At 48.8% G+C, this 15,524-nt stretch overlaps 1 protein-coding gene across 2 annotated transcripts; it reads left to right on the top strand.

Moving 5' to 3' along the window:
- The first annotated feature begins 5,105 nt into the window (after positions 1-5,105).
- Haus5 (HAUS augmin like complex subunit 5) lies at positions 5,106-14,247 on the top strand. 2 transcript variants are annotated; one of them, XR_007343106.1, is made up of 20 exons: positions 5,106-5,262; positions 5,718-5,780; positions 5,869-5,901; positions 6,037-6,061; positions 6,667-6,772; positions 6,847-7,006; positions 8,061-8,130; positions 8,221-8,297; positions 8,924-8,981; positions 9,131-9,255; positions 9,443-9,506; positions 9,590-9,720; positions 9,937-10,099; positions 10,285-10,365; positions 10,467-10,612; positions 10,832-10,943; positions 11,028-11,160; positions 13,536-13,668; positions 13,795-13,996; positions 14,144-14,247. XR_007343106.1 is itself a non-coding variant. In XM_015497188.2 (19 exons), the coding sequence occupies exons 1-19, from the start codon at positions 5,165-5,167 to the stop codon at positions 13,910-13,912; spliced, it is 1,896 nt and encodes a 631-aa protein (XP_015352674.1). In that variant the 5' UTR covers positions 5,106-5,164; the 3' UTR covers positions 13,913-14,011. The 2 variants fall into 2 exon arrangements, 1 of the variants encoding a protein (XP_015352674.1); XM_015497188.2 differs by lacking the exon at positions 14,144-14,247 and having other exon boundaries at positions 13,795-14,011.
- Positions 14,248-15,524: the final 1,277 nt, after the last annotated feature.

The raw sequence follows: 15,524 nt of genomic DNA, 5'->3' as shown, positions 1-15,524 counted from the left end.
AAAAACAGCATGGTACTGGTACCAAAACAGGCGGGTGGACCAATGGTACAGAATAGAGGACACAGAGACCAATCCACAAAATTACAACTATCTTATATTTGACAAAGGTGCTAAAAGCATGCAATGGAGAAAAGATAGCATCTTCAACAAATGGTGCTGGGAAAACTGGAAATCCATATGCAACAAAATGAATCTGAATCCCTTTCTCTCACCATGCACAAAAGTTAACTCAGAATGGATCAAGGAGCTTGATATCAAAACAGAGACTGAGTCTGATAGAAGAAAAAGTTGGCTCTGATCTACATATTGTGGGGTCGGGCTCCAAATTCCTTAATAGGACACCCATAGCACAAGAGTTAAAAACAAGAATCAACAAATGAGACTTACTCAAACTAAAAAGTTTTTTCTCAGCAAGAGAAATAATAAGAGAGGTAAACAGGGAGCCTACATTCTGGGAACAAATTTTTACTCCTCACACTTCAGATAGAGCCCTAATATCCAGAGTACACAAAGAACTCAAAAAGTTAAACAATAAGAAAACAAACAACCCAATCAACAAATGGGCCAAGGACCTGAACAGACACTTCTCAGAGGAGGACATACAATCAATCAACAAGTACATGAAAAAATGCTCACCATCTCTAGCAGTCAGAGAAATGCAAATTAAAACCACCCTAAGATACCATCTCACTCCAGTAAGATTGGCAGCCATTATGAAGTCAAACAATAACAAGTGCTGGCGAGGATGTGGGGAAAAGGTGGGACTGCAAATTGGTGCGGCCAATTTGGAAAGCAGTATGGAGATACCTCGGAAAGCTGGGAATGGAACCACCATTTGACCCAGCTATCCCCCTTCTGGGTCTATTCCCCAAAGACCTTAAAAGAGTGTATTATAGGGATACAGCTACATCCATGTTCATAGCAACACAATTCACAATAGCTAGACTGTGGAACCAACCTAGATGCCCTTCGATAGATGAATGGATAAAAAAAAAATGTGGCATTTATACACAATGGAGTATTACTCAGCACTAAAAAAATGACAAAAGCATGGCATTTGCAGGGAAATGGATGGCATTAGAGCAGATTATGCGAAGTGAAGCCAGCCAATCCCTAAAAAACAAATGCCAAATGTCTTCTTTGATATAAGGAGGGCAACAAAGAACAGAACAGGGAGGAAGAGCATGAGAAGATAACCATTAAACAGGGACAAGAGGGGGGAGGGAAAGGGAGAGAGAAGGGAAATTGCATGGAAATGGAAGGAGACCCTCATTGTTGCACAAAATTACATATAAGAGGAAGTGAAGGGAAAGGGAAAAAAAACAAGAGAGAAAAATGAATTACAGTAGATGGGGTAGAGAGAAGATAGGAGGGGAGGGGAGGGGAGGGGGGATAGTAGAGGATAGGAAGGGCATCAAAATATAACATACACTAGTATGGCAGTATGTAAATAAGTGGAAGTGTAACCGATGTGATTCTGCAATCTGTATACGGGGTAAAAATGGGAGTTCATAATCCACTTGAATCAAATGTATGAAATATGATATGTCAAGAGCTTTGTAATGTTTTGAACAACTAATAATAAAAAAAGAAAGACATGGAAAAAAATAAATAAATCTAAAGAAAGATATTGTTTCATCTACAACTTTTTTAAAAAAATTTAAAAAAGAAGCAGAAAGTGATAGTCACAGCTATTGGGGAAGCCTGGAAGGCTCAAAGTAACCAGAAGAGACCCTTTCCCAACTAAGGAAGCAGGGAGGTGAGGGGTTCTCTGACACGGAGGCTTAGTTGGGGTCACGAAGGCATCCCAGGTTTAGCACGCATGTAAAAGCCCCAAGGGTTGTAAACTGTAGAATTAAGGATCTCCAGTCTAGCATGCCTACATGGGCTCAGTTTCCTCATATGTAAAATGGGGACAATGACAGTCCCTACTTTAGTGGGGTGGTAATAATTACAGGGGTATTTGATTTGTCTTATAACATTCTCTATCCCTTTACCCACCCCAACAGAAGCTCTTAGGATGACCACCTCTGTTCCTGATCGTGTCCCCTCCCAAGGGTGATATTCGGACAGCCTGCACCCTCCGGGCCCAGTTCCTGCAGAACCTCCTGATTCCTAGTCAGGGAAGCACACAACCTGTGAATGTTCCCAGGAACCAGGAACCCTGCAAAAAATTTGGATTTCGGGAAGAATTCACTTCTTTATTGCTTATTCACATGAGGAATTCTGGGCTATATGAGGCCCAGGCCCTGCCATAACTGGGCTCCCAAGCGGGCATTAGACAGGGACAGCCAGGTGTCAGGGCCATTGAGTTTGGGGAAGCCTGAGTGGTTCAGTGCAGCCAAAGAAGGTCCCCCTTACACGGCTAAGGAAGCAAGTAGGGAAGGGGTTCTCTGGTGAGATGGTTTAGCCAAGGTTCGAGAAGATGAAGCCTATTTATACGTCCATTTTGAAGGTGAAAGCGCAGAATCCTGTATTGACCAATCACGTGAGTGCATAAGGCCATTATACCAATCAGCTTCTAGGCTTGAGCGTCATTACACCTCGAATCAGCCAATGGAAGTAGAAATATGGGATAGGAGGCGGGTCTTCTTGGTCTCCAGGCAATCCTTGGTGACTCCTGTGAACCTCTGTGTAGTCCTAGCAATACCAGAGCCACCTGCCCTACTGGTCATGTTTAAGGTGAGAAGAGAGGAGGGGTAGAGGGGGAATGATGGGGCAGGAGTTTGTTACAAGTGGATAGAAAACTATTTGGAGATTTAGGAGAACAGGGAGGCTGTTCAAAGTGGATGGAGAAGAAGTTGAAAAGATTAGGAAACTGGTGGAGGTAGGAAGAAGGTGTCAGAAGGACACGGGGCACTAATTTGTAAGGGGACAAAGAAGAAACTATGGAGAAAAAGGAAAAAGGAAGCTGGGCTCGGTGGCTCACACTTGTAATCCCAGCGACTTAGGAGGTTGAGGCAGGAGGATGGCCAGGTCAAAACTAACCTCAGCAACTTAGTGAGACCCTATATCAAAATGAAAAATATAAAGAGCTGCAGATGTGACTCCACAGTGAATTGCCCCTGGGTTCAATCCCCAGTTCAAAAAAAAAAAAAAAAATGGCAGGGGACGGGGGCGGGTGGTAGAGTAGTCAAAAAAAAAAAAAAATCTTAGAGGAGCCACCTGAGAGTTTGGATGGGGCAACTGAGTAGTTTATGAGTGAACAGTAAAGGGTTAGAGCAGGACCAATGAATGATCCATAGGGAAAAGTGGGGCAGATTATAATTGAATTTGTGAGAGCATTATTTTATAGTGTGAGATGTTTAGAAGAAAATTTATAATGAAGATTTGTCAGATTAAAAGTGATAATATGAGGATATTATTCATGTGTGTTTTAAAAGGGAAAAGAGGAAGCTGCTTTGGGGTCAATGGCAGCATTATAGGAATAGAATGCTATAAAGAGCTGGGCATGGTGGTGCTAGCCTGTAATCCCATTGGCTCAGGAGGCTGAGGCAGAAAGATCTCACTTTCAAAGCCAGCCTCAGCAAAAATGAGGTGCTAAGCATCTCAATGAGACCCTGTCTCTAAATGAAATTCAAAAAATAGGGCAGAGGATGTGGCTCAGTGGTTGAGTGCCCCTGAGTTCAATCCCTGGTCCCCCCCAAAAATGGTAAAAGGTATCAATTGATGTTTGGGGGAGAAAGACTCATCAGAAACAGGGATTTGGGTTGGGGGACAGTAGAAGGTGACAAATAGAAACAATGGATAGAATCTTAAAAGTGATTGTGGAGAACTCGGAGGAAGTGTTAGGACCCAGGAAAATAGGTTACAGAGAGAGAGACTAATTATAGGACCAGAAGGTGGGAAGTAGGGCATGTATAGTTGTTAAACAAGCATAGAGAGAAGTTAGAGAGGACATAGTGGGCATTTCAGGGAGTCAATGAGAAGTTTAAAGGGAATCAATGAAGATTTTATAGGAACCAAGAAGAAATGCATTAGGGTAAAAAGTGAGGGAATGGGAAGGAATGGCAGAGTCCAGAAGCCATACTCACCCAACCCACTCTCTGCCCACCAGGTGGTTGAATAAATGGCTCATCAAAGCAGTGATGAGAGCTCAGAAAATGAAGCAGCCAACGACCACTTTTGCTTAGCACTCATAGCCCTCCTCTGCTGCTGCCCACTAGGCCTTCCATCAATAATCTGTTCTTACTGGGTGGGAATCTGCATGATGCCAATCCTCATCCTCCCTCTCCCTCTTGGCCCTGACCCTCTCTCAGCTTCTTCCCTGTTCTCCCTCCTGTGCCGGGGAACCTGAGCTATGGTTTATACCCCACTCTGGGTCCTTACAGTCCCATAGCTCACCCACTTCACGTACCCTTTCATACTCATCATTTCCTGTTCCCTCTCCTCTGAAACTCAGACGATACGCTACAATCAAGCCAGAGAATATGACAAGGCATCCAAGACCTCTATTATAACCCTCTGCTTGGCCATCATAGGCATTTTTTTGTCCGTATTACCATTCATCGTTTTTCTCTTCATATCATTGCTGATAAGGTGACCTCATTCTTGCCTCATGAACAAACCACCAAATACATGCAACAATGTAACTAAACACTGTGTTTTAGTCAGCTTTTTTGTCACTGTGAGCTAAAGATCCAATAAGAACCCACAGAAGAGGGGTTCATGGTTTCACAGGTCTCAGTCTGAAAATGGCCAAATCTATTGCTCTGGGCCCATGGTGACAGAAAAGAGTGTGGCAAGAGGAAGCAGAGAGAGGGCTCTGTTCACCAGGGACCCCAGAGACCTATCTCCTGGAGACACACCCTTCCTGCCTGCAGTTACCAGCCAGTTAATCAGCGCACTGTTGGCTAAGGCTCTCATAACTCGAGCATTTCACCTCAGCGTCTTTCACATGAGTTTCGGGGGACACGTCACATCTATCTATACCATAACAACCTGGCAGCAAATACCTATTTATGATTAATGGGCGCCAGTGCCTCCCTCAGTGGGGCCCACGCGGGAGCACTGGGCGCTGCGGGACCAGCGGGACCGCTCTCCAGCCGGCGGCTCAGGGCTTTCCGGCCCCGGGGGCCTAGCTGCCGGCGCACTCGTGACGTCAGAGGAGGGCGCCACGCTTGAAAGAGTGGGCGGGAGGTGGCGGCCGCAGCTGGGCGCTGTCATGGAGCTAGTTCCGCAAGCGCGGGAACTCGGTTGCTGGGCGGCCGAAGAGATGCGGGTGCCCGCGGCGTCCCGGGCCCCGGAGTCCACCCTGCGCAGGTGAGTCGGGCGGGCCGTTGGGTCTTCCGGTTCTTCAGAGAGTCGCCACCGGGGAAGACCCAACAGCTGAGTCCGCCAGCTCCTTCCTATCGTGGCAGTGTTAAGTTCTAGTAGAGCATCTTGTATATGAGGGACAGGCCCTGATCGTGATCCCACATTCCCACCCCACCCCTTAGCAATAACCACCACAATGGACTGAATCTGTAGGAGTGAGGACCCTGTCTAGTCATGAGAGCTCTTCAGGGCCGACCAAATTTATCCTCCTCTGGAAGTTACTGGAATGAGGATGCCCCCATACTTAGTGATATATCACCCTTTCTGTGACTAAGAAGGGCCTTCCTTCCCCCAGAAGTGAGAACTCCTTAGCAAAGACTTTCCCTTTCACCATCACCCTAGCTATAAGCATCCTTCACCTGGGTTGTGCCCCAGACATAACTTACACCCTGTCCCCACAGGCTGTGTCTGGGCCAGGGGGCTGATATCTGGGCCTACATCTTGCAGCATGTGCATAGTCAGAGGTGAGCCAGTGGGATCAGGGGAGGGTGCCAGGAAGAGGGCACAGGCAAGTCTCACAGTAACTCCTCTTCCTCCACTTCTCCACTATAGCACTGTCAAGAAGATCCGGGGAAACTTACTGTGGTAAGTGATTCTCAATGCTGTCCCATCCTATCTTCTCCAATCCCATCTGGCCTTGTCCCCACCCACAGCCTCACACTTCCTGTCCTTCCCTCTGCAAGCCCCACACATATCCTAATTCTGGCATGGTTTCTTCAGGTATGGCCACCAGGACAGTCCAGAGGTGAGAAGCCTATGCTGTAAGATTCCGTTTCACCCAAGAAAGAACTTGTACATCTTCTGCTATAGGCCCTGCTTGGTGCTGGATATGTTGGGGTCACTGGGTCACAAAACAGCCCTAATATCTGCATTCCTAGGCTTACAGTCCAGGGGAAGCCAGAAATGAACTGGTGCAAAGGCACAGTTGAAGGTTTTCCGCATCAAACTGATGAGGGGAGAAGTAGCATGGGCCAGATTTGGAAGAGATGCAAAGGCCAGTTTGTGATCCAGTTAGTGCAAGGAACCCAGATGACACCCAGGGGGATACTTTCAGAAGACCTCAGGACTCCTCGGTGTGGGACTCAGGGAGGAGATCACCACTGAGACAGAAATGTAGCACAAACAAAAAGTAAAATAAAATAAAACCTGCAGGGAGGATAAGTGAAACAATCCATGAGGAAAAGAGGAGCCAGAGGGTACACCAGTGCTTCATATCAGACAAGGAATCTGCATAGAAAAACCCCTTAACCACTCCCCTGGTAGATAAGAATGTGGTGCCTCCCAAAAGGTAGTGAGGCCAGGCTAAGCCACACTCAGACGAGCATCTGACTCTATACCTGATCTCACCAGGTCAGCCGGAAGTTGGAGCTGGAAGCTGCAGTGGCACGCCTGCGCACAGAGATCCAAGAGTTAGACCAGAACCTGGAGCTGATGGAGCGAGAGGCTGAGGCTCAGGGTGACCCATGGAGCCAGGAAGGTGGGCACTGTAATGCTGGGTGGGAAAAGTGCTGACCCCTGTGTCTCCCACAGACCTGGCTGTGGAGCAGATGCTGCAGAGCACACGGGACACCCAATATCGAGCTCTCCTCCTCCGGGCCCAAACTGGAAACCTGCGAAGACAGCAGCACGGACTGCGAGTCCCCACACAGCAGCTGCAGAATCAGCTCAGGCGCCTACAGGACATAGAGAGGTGGGCCTCATCTGCCCAAGAGACCAGCTTTCACCAGGTGGTCACACATTTACCTCTGAGATCCCAATGTTCTTACCTGATCCTTACTGGGTTCCAGAATTCTGCACAACCAACCCTAGGATCTAAGGCCCATAAGCCCAGTTAGTTTTGCACCATCTCTTGGGTAACAACAATAGACATAGGACAGGCCCCTGTTTATGCTCCTGGACCTTATGCTCTGATGCAGAGAAGGCTGACTGCAAACTAGGAAACAGATCCTGTCATTTTGGGGAGAAATAAGTTCAATGAAGAAAAGACTGTGTGACCGAGGGAAAGGTGTTTGCTACCTGAGCTAGGGTGCTCAGCACAGGCCTCTCTGAGGAGGTAACCTGGGTTGGGGCACAAATATTCATGGAGAGGGAACAGCCAGGCTCCAATCTTGGCCTTCAGGAAGAGCTGCCAAGAGGCAAATACAGCTCAGTATTTGAAGACAGGAGGGACTAGATGAAGAGGTGAGATAGGAGAAGCAGTCAGAGGGCCCTAGAGGCATAGGAGTTTTACTGGTAGATGGAGTTCATGCCCCACCTTGGCCATTTATAACTGTGTGAGCTTGGGCAAGGGACTTAACTTTTTTGTACCTCAATTTCTAAGATTTGTTGGAATATGATAATATTTATATCACCCTTTTATGGAAGATATGATAGTTATATGTGGTAAGCTATGTGTAGTGCTAGAAAGACTGCCTGTTATTCACGTTGTCGTTCTGAACATGTCAGGGAAAGGTCCCACTGTCGTGGAGGGTTTTGAGCAGTGACTTCATCTTCCCCAGGTTGTATGAAACATGATTTCTGACCACTGGGTAGAGAACAGACTACAGGGGTGAGAAGCAGAAAGACCAGTGAAGGGGGCTCATGCAGTAGTCCTGCCAGGACATAACCGTGGCTTAATCTTGGAGGTGGCCCCTAAGACCCAGGCTCAGCAAAACCTGTGACTAGCCAGGCTGGCAGTAGGAAGGGTGGGGCACAGACACCTGTTCTCCCAGGTACAACCTGCCCCAACTGCACTCTTCCTCCAGGAAGGCCACAGTGGATGTGACCTTTGGACCCCTGACATCAGCATCTGTGGCCCTGGAGCCTCTTGTCTTGGTAAGACCCTAGGCCATAGAATAAGGTGTGAGAAGACTGGGGTCAGTCTGGCATCTGGGTCCCTATCATGTTCTGTCCTCTTCTCCAAAGCGTGATGTCCGAACAGCCTGCATCCTCCGGGCCCAGTTCCTGCAGAATCTTCTCCAAGCCAGGGGTGGCAGCATCCTGTAAGTGTTCCCAGGACCCAGGAACCCTCCAAAGAACTTTTACTTTAAAGGCAGAAAGTCACTTGTGTATTAATTCTTTGGTTGCTGGGATTCTGTGCTGTATCAAGTCCAGGCCCTACCATGACACGGTTCCCAAGCCATGACCCCTTATAGAAAGCAATGGTCACACTTGCAGCTCAGTATTAGAGTGCTTGCTTAGTATGTGTGAGGTACTAGGTTTGATCCACATAAAAATAAAGAAAAGTATTGTGTCCATCTACAACTTTAAAAATTTTTAGAAAAAGAAGCAGAAAGTGATAGTCACAGCTATGGGGTTGGGGAAGCCTGGGAGGCTCAAAGTAACCAGAAGAGACCCTTTCCCAGCTAAGGAAGCAGGGAGGTGAGGGGTTCTCTGACACAGAGGCTTAGCTGGGGTCACAAAGGCATCCCAGGTTTAGCACGCATGTAAAAGCCCCAAGGGTTGTAAACTGTAGAATTAAGGATCTCCAGTCTAGCATGCCTACATGGGCTCAGTTTCCTCATATGTAAAATGGGGACAGTCCCTACTTTAGTGTGGGGTGGTAATAATCACAGAGGTATTTGATTTGTCTTATAACATTCTCTATCCCTTTAACCCACCCCAACAGAAGCCCTCAGGATGACCACTTTGGAACTTCATACCAGCAGTGGCTTGGCTCAGTGGAGGTGAGATGGCAGGGCCATCAGGAAAGACCACACCCTCCAGACCTGTGAAAATATCGGGTGCCTGCTCATAAGTCTTCATCCCTACCTCATTCCCATGGGGTCCCATCATGCAAGCTTGCCCCCGCCCTGACTTCACCTTTATCCACCAGACCCTACTGACAAACCACCCTCCAGGCCATGTCCTGGCTGCCCTGGAGTACCTGGCCGCAGAGCGAGAAGCAGAGATTCGATCCTTGTGCAGAGGGGATGGGCTCAGAGATATGGAGCTGTCCAGGTAAGGAGTACAATGTTCCTACATTCAGGGCAGGCATGTGGGCGGGTGAGTTGGGACAGGGTCAGGAACAGGCATGGGGTAGAACTGCAGCCCAGTGCCATTGTGGCAGGTGGGTGTCACTGGCTCCCTCCAAGTACCAAGGCAAGGATACAGGGCTGTTCCCTCAGCAGCTTTGCTCCCACCCCAGTCCCCAGGCACCGGACCAGTCAGATTCCAGCCAGGCCTTGCCATCCATGGGGCATCTAATCCAGGTAACCCTAGGTACCTTCCCAAGACCTATTTAGTCCCCTCATCCCCATGGATCATGCCCACACAAACTTTGTACCTACCCCAGGAGGGCTGGCAGACTGTGGGTGCACTTGTTACCCAGCGGGGTGCTCTCCTGAAGGAGCGTCAAATCCTGACTGGCCACCTCCAGGGCCTGGTCAAGGAGATAGAGAGACGTACCCTGGGATCCAGTGAGAGGTAAGGGGATTCCTCCAGCAGAGGCCTCTAGACCATCTCTCTCCCTGGCATCTGTAGACCTGGGATATGTCCTACCTCTGTGGCTGCCCCTGCCTCCCTTTCCTCACACTTTGTCTCCCAGTGTTTGTGGTTCCTTGTGCATCCCTGCGGATCTCTTCCTCCCAGTGTGGGTCTCAGTCCCCTTTCTCTCTTTTGCTTTCTCTGCTTGTCCCCCAGGAAAGTGCTAATACTGGGACTTAGATGCTGTGGACTGTGGGCAGAGCTCAAGGCCCTGAGGGCCCAGATTAAGGAACTGGAGGATGCAGCTGGGCAGAGGCAGCTTCTGCTGAGGGAGCTGCAGGCCAAGCAGCAGCGGATCCTGCACTGGCGCCAGCTGGTGGTGAGAGGCAGGGCCTGGAGCTGGTGGAGGGCCAGATTGGAGGCTTAGAGCCTGTGAACAGGAACTGGGCCTGCCAGTGGGGAGGAAGCTCAGGGTGAAACTCCCAAGAGGAAGCAGGACCCTTTGCATAGGGTCTGAGGAGGGAAGGATACACAGCTATTCTGAAGGGCATCTTGGTTCCCCAGGAGGAAACCCAGGAACAGATCCGCCTGCTCATCAAGGGCAACTCAGCCAGCAAGACACGCCTATGCCGCAGTCCTGGAGAGGTGAGATGGGTGTGGGGGAAGGTGTAGAATGGGGGACTAAATCTGCTAGGGGTGAGGCTGGGTGGAAGCAAGCTGCCCATCCACTTTCTCCCTCCCAACAGGTACTGGCTTTGGTTCAGCGGAAGATTGTCCCCACCTCTGAGGCCGTGGTACCTCAGAGCCAGGAGCTGCTTCGCTGTCTGGAGGAGGAAGCCCGACATCTGCCCCACATTCTGCTGGGCACCCTGCTGCGGCACAGCCCTGAAGGGTAAGACTGAGGCCATCCCTGTCTCCCCTGCCATGGGTGACTGTCACTCCCTTCACCTCCTGAAAAAAATGTAGCTTCAATGTTTGCAGGCTGCTCAGACCTCACCCTTAGGTCACCAGCCCCAATCTAGTCTGCCTTCAAGTTCTTAGGCCCCCAGACTTCTAGAACTCAAACCTGCCTTTCAGTGTTCTATCCAATCTGGACTTTCCCCCACCCCAGGTTGAAGCCCCTGCCCACGATCCTACCATCCATCCACCAGCTGCACCCCATGTGCCCAAAGGGCTCTAGCCTCATAGCGCTGAGCCACATACTGGGGCTGCCCACAGGGAAGGTAAGTGCCTGTCCTCTATGACTTATCTGCCCCCTGCCCTCTCCAATCTTCACCCCAAGGTGACTGTTCTCCCCCTCCTTCCAGGCACCAGAGCTGCTCCTCCCAAAGGCTGCCTCTCTTCGTCGGGACCTTCTATTCTTCCAGGACCAGCAGAGTCTCCGTTGTGGGGATCTGCTCCACATGAAGACCCATTTGCCATCGGGACCATCCCCCCAGGGTAGGCCTCCACTGTTTCCCACATCCAGCCTCCCTGAGCATTCTCAGCACGTCAGCCTCCCAAGTAATAACAGACAACACCCACTGCTTAGTCAGTGCTTCCTGTGTGCTGAAGCACATCCAGTTGTTTGCTGCATGGCAAGCCCGTGTAGTAAATGCGCTGTTCTCCCCATTTTACAGAGAAGGAAACTGAGGTACAGAGAGCTTAGTAGTTTGCCTACATGGTAGAGCTGGGATTTGAACCCAGGTAGTCTGACGTAAGCCTGTGCTCCTGACCACTAGACCACACTGCCATCCATTTGCCGAGTACTCACTCATCACCCCCAAATAGAGTGGTTAAAAACTAGGCTATGGAGTTAAAGTACCAAGATTCTCTTGTCAACCCTTTCCCTTGTCGAATGATCTCCCCGTGCCTTAGTTTCCTCCTCAGTGGAGTAAGCAAAGTAACAGTGTCATAGAGAGTTGCTGGGAAGATTCAGTCAGGTGACCCAAATACGGCATTGAACTGTACCTGGCAGGCAGCAAGCACTTGGTGTCTGTAGGGTGTGTATATACATCGTCTCTTTGACTCCTCACTGTGAGGGAAGGGATTATTAAGACCCGCAGTTTGCAGATAAGAAAACAGAAACTCACAGATATCCTGATGCCAGCCCAAATAGTTTGATGGGGAGTAAGGAGACAGCTGGCCAGTCCCAAGAAACCCATGGTAGAAGCACAGAGCAAGGAATCAAAATATAAATAAGTGGAAGAGGTGAATTGATGAGAGATGAATTAGGGACACCATCAGGCAAGTAGGAAGAAACCATTTTCAGACCCTTGAGTTTGGGTCTCCCTGCCTTCCATCTCACCCCAAGGAAAAGGAACAGTGTATAGGAAAAATAAGAACAGTTCAAGACACATCACAGCATGTCCCTACTTCATGAGCATTGTTTTTGTTGTTGTTTTGGGGTTTTGTTTTTTGTGGGGTTTTTTGTTGTTGTTGTTTGTTTGTTTATTTGTTTTGGTACCAGGGATTTAACCCAGGGGTGCTTCACCACTGAGCCACATCCCCACCACTTTTTATATTTTATTTAGAGACAAGGTCTCACTAAGTTGCTTAGGGCCTCACTAAGTTGCTGAGGCTGGCTTTGAATTTGTGATCCTCCTGCCTCAGCCACCCAAGCCACTGGGATTGCAGACATGTGCCACTATGCCCAACTTCATGGTCATCTTGAACCTTATATCTATAACTTCCCTCTACTCCAAAGAGCAATTCTATTTCTTTTCTTCCTGGTTTCCTCCTGTCAGTATATTATTCCACCCTCCTCATCAGGTGCTTGAGCTAAAAACAGAGCAGTTGTCCTTAATTCCTCCCAGATCCCAACCTGCCCTCAAACCTGTCAACAAGCCCTGTGGGTCCAATTGCCAGAGCTCTCTCCAATCTGCTTCCTGCCCCACAAACCTATGACTCAGTTAAGTCCACTTACCAACAGATATAGCTAAAGTAAGGACAAGAGTCATGATCAAGGTCATAGGTAAGGCAGGATGGAGTCAGGATTCAGGCTCAAGAGATCTGCTCATGCTAATAATCTATAACTGCTCTGAGCTGGGCACATGAAGAGGGGCTAGGCCCAGTCATAGTCCTAGGGAGAAATACCACAAGAGTTAAGACTGGAGAAGGCTGAGGAGAAAGCCTTGCAATGAGGGATGCTAAAGAAAAAGGGCTGCCTAAGGGAAAATGGTATCTCACACAGGCCTTGGGATTGGGTCAGATTTTTTTCCAAGGATAGTGAGCAGGGGCCACATAATATAGACTCAAATACCAGGCTGAAGACTTGGACTCTGTTTTGGGGGGCCTAGGGAAACGTTCTAAGCAGGAGAAAGAGAGGATCAGGTTCAGGCTTCAGAAAGATCACTATGACTGCCCGGTCATGGGTGCCAGGTTGCTGCTCTGAAATGTGACCAGAGTAAGAGACTGAGGCCTGGAATATGAGGGAGGCTGAGAGTGGAGTAAGAAGACAGGAGAAATAAACTCAGTAAACATGGGCTGAGGTTGTAGTTCAGTGGCAGAGCATTTGCCTAGCATGCACGAGGTCCTGGGTTCCATGCCCAGTACTGCAAAAACAACAAACAAAAAACGGAATGAGAGACAAAAAACATGAACTTTGGAAGCTGAATGGGTGGCCATGACCTGATGAAGGTAGGGAAGAAGGCATCCAGGACTAGACCTGGTGGAGATGGGGGGTTTTGCCCTGACATGAGGACCTAGGAAGAGGGACAGGTTTGGGAGAGATGCTGGGGTCAAGACTGGGTGACTGCAGACTTGGTGACCTATTGGCTGCAAGGCTCCGGCAAGCCAGAGGCCTCAAAGCTGCCTCCCTGGTTTCTAACCTCCAGAGCTGCTGCAGATCCAGGCATCCCAGGAAAAGGAACAGAAGGAGAACCTGGGGCAGGCTCTGAACAGGCTGGAGAACTTGCTGAAACAGGCACTGGAGCGAGTCCCTAAACTGCAGGGAGTCCTGGCAGACTGGTGAGAGGCGGGCACAGAGAGGGAGGGAACTAAGCCTGGTGGAAAGTGAAGACGCAGGTCATGATGGTGGAAGGCCAGAGCGGGTCAGAAGGCTGGCCTTCCCTCTGACACTATGCCGTTTCCCAGGTGGGAGCAGCCAGGCCAAGCCACCCTCTCCGGGGAGCTCTGCCAGGGCCTGTCCCTGCCCCAGTGGCGGCTGCGCTGGGTCCAGGCCCAGGGAGCTTTGCAACAGCTGTGCAGATGAAGAGGGGCCTCAAGGGGCTGGGATTGTGGCTCAGCGGTAGAGCGCTCGCCTAGCACCAGCGGGGCCCAGAAAATAAAGGTATTAAAAAAAAAAAAGAGGGGGCTGGGGATGTGGCTCAAGCGGTAGCGCGCTCGCTTGGCATGCGTGCGGCCTGGGTTCGATCCTCAGCACCACATACAAAGATGTTGTGTCCGCCGAGAACTAAAAAATAAATATTAAAAAAAAATTCTCAAAAAAAAAAGAGGGGCTTCAAACCAGAATCAAGAATTTCACATTTGTTCACCCCAACACCTCACATCCCCCAATAAAACATTGAAAAGAAAGCATGGCCAGAATTTGTAGCCCCTTGTCTCTATCCCGTAGTTCCCCTCAGGCTGCTCCGCTGCTCCTCTCAATTCCCTTGTCCTTGTCCTTTCATTCAACCAAAGCTAAGAGAATAGCATACTATTAACCATACTCCAGGTACCCTTTAAAGTCCGTCCATCACTTTCCCTCTCAAGAAAATATAACTGAGCACCTTCTCTAGGTGCTAGGGAACTGCACTGTGGTATGCGGAGTCACTTGAGCCTCAGGAAGGGTTTGCAGGTGGAGGCTGCAGTGTCCACTAGAATGTGCTGGTGTGAGGGCCACTGAGGAACCCAGTGCCATGGGAGTGGGGATGGGGTCAGGAGATAAGATAGTCTAAGTTTTTAAAATTTCTTTTTTTTTTCACATTTAAATCTGAGCCATTTGGAATTTATCCTGGCAAACAGCTTCAATATGGTCTTATTTTGCATATATCCCATATTTTTAGCACTTGCTAAAAATTCCCAGCCAGAGAAGCAGTTGCCTCTGAAAAAGGGGCAGGTGGCAGCGACCAAATGTGGAGATGAGGAAACTTCCTAGGTAGCAGGATTTGTGCTCTCTTAAAGCCCGGGAATTTTGCTGTGTGGATTATTCTTCCATTGATAAAGTAAAACTCCTGCCACTGACTTGAAACATCGCCTTTCCATACACTAAATTTCCACACTTAATCAAATTGTGTCTGGGTTCTTTCCAGACCTGCGTGTATCTAACCCTATTGTGCCACTGCCACGGGATTTTCATTATAAAGTTTTTGTAATACATTTTAGTCTCTGAAACAAGAGATTGTCCTCTTGGGCTTTTATTTTTCAAGGTTTCCCTGTCTCTTCTTGCTAATTTTTTCTTCCAAATAAAACAAACTTTATACTTAACATGTCGAGTGCCAGAAGAAAAACAAAAACAGCTGGTAGTTTCATTGGTAGTGCACTAATTTACAAATTAGGGAGACTTGACACCTTTATGATCTTGAAACTTGCTACTCACCTTCCTCCTCACAACTCCTCTCCAGAGCAACCCCATTCCCAATTTTCCTCCTTTCCATGGCTACTGTTTCCTGGTCATGACATGTCGCTTTCCTCTTCACAATCCTTAACATGCCCCTGCCACAGCTGGGTCTTGGCACGCCCTCCTATCACAGGTCCCAACCCCCACCTCCCTCATGAACTCTAAACACCAGGGTCTTTATCCACCCATCCTACTTAATTTTTTTCCTTAGTACGTCTTCTAACATACAATGTATTTTACTTTATCCTTTTTCTCCCTCAGATAG

This window comes from Marmota marmota, unplaced genomic scaffold, assembly GCF_001458135.2.
Source record: "Marmota marmota marmota unplaced genomic scaffold, marMar, whole genome shotgun sequence".
NCBI lineage: Eukaryota > Metazoa > Chordata > Mammalia > Rodentia > Sciuridae > Marmota > Marmota marmota.
Note: the sequence above shows the minus strand (reverse complement) of the source record. Positions and strands in the feature narration are given on the sequence as shown.

Excerpts from the sequence above, each read along its gene's own strand:
- Haus5 (XM_015497188.2), top strand. The coding sequence starts at position 5,165 with ATGGAGCTAGTTCCGCAAGCGCGGGAACTCGGTTGCTGGGCGGCCGAA. Across the intron at positions 6,773-6,846 it reads GCGAGAGGCTGAGGCTCAGG|ACCTGGCTGTGGAGCAGATG; the intron begins GTGACCCATGGA and ends TGTCTCCCACAG. Across the intron at positions 13,669-13,794 it reads CAGGGAGTCCTGGCAGACTG|GTGGGAGCAGCCAGGCCAAG; the intron begins GTGAGAGGCGGG and ends GCCGTTTCCCAG.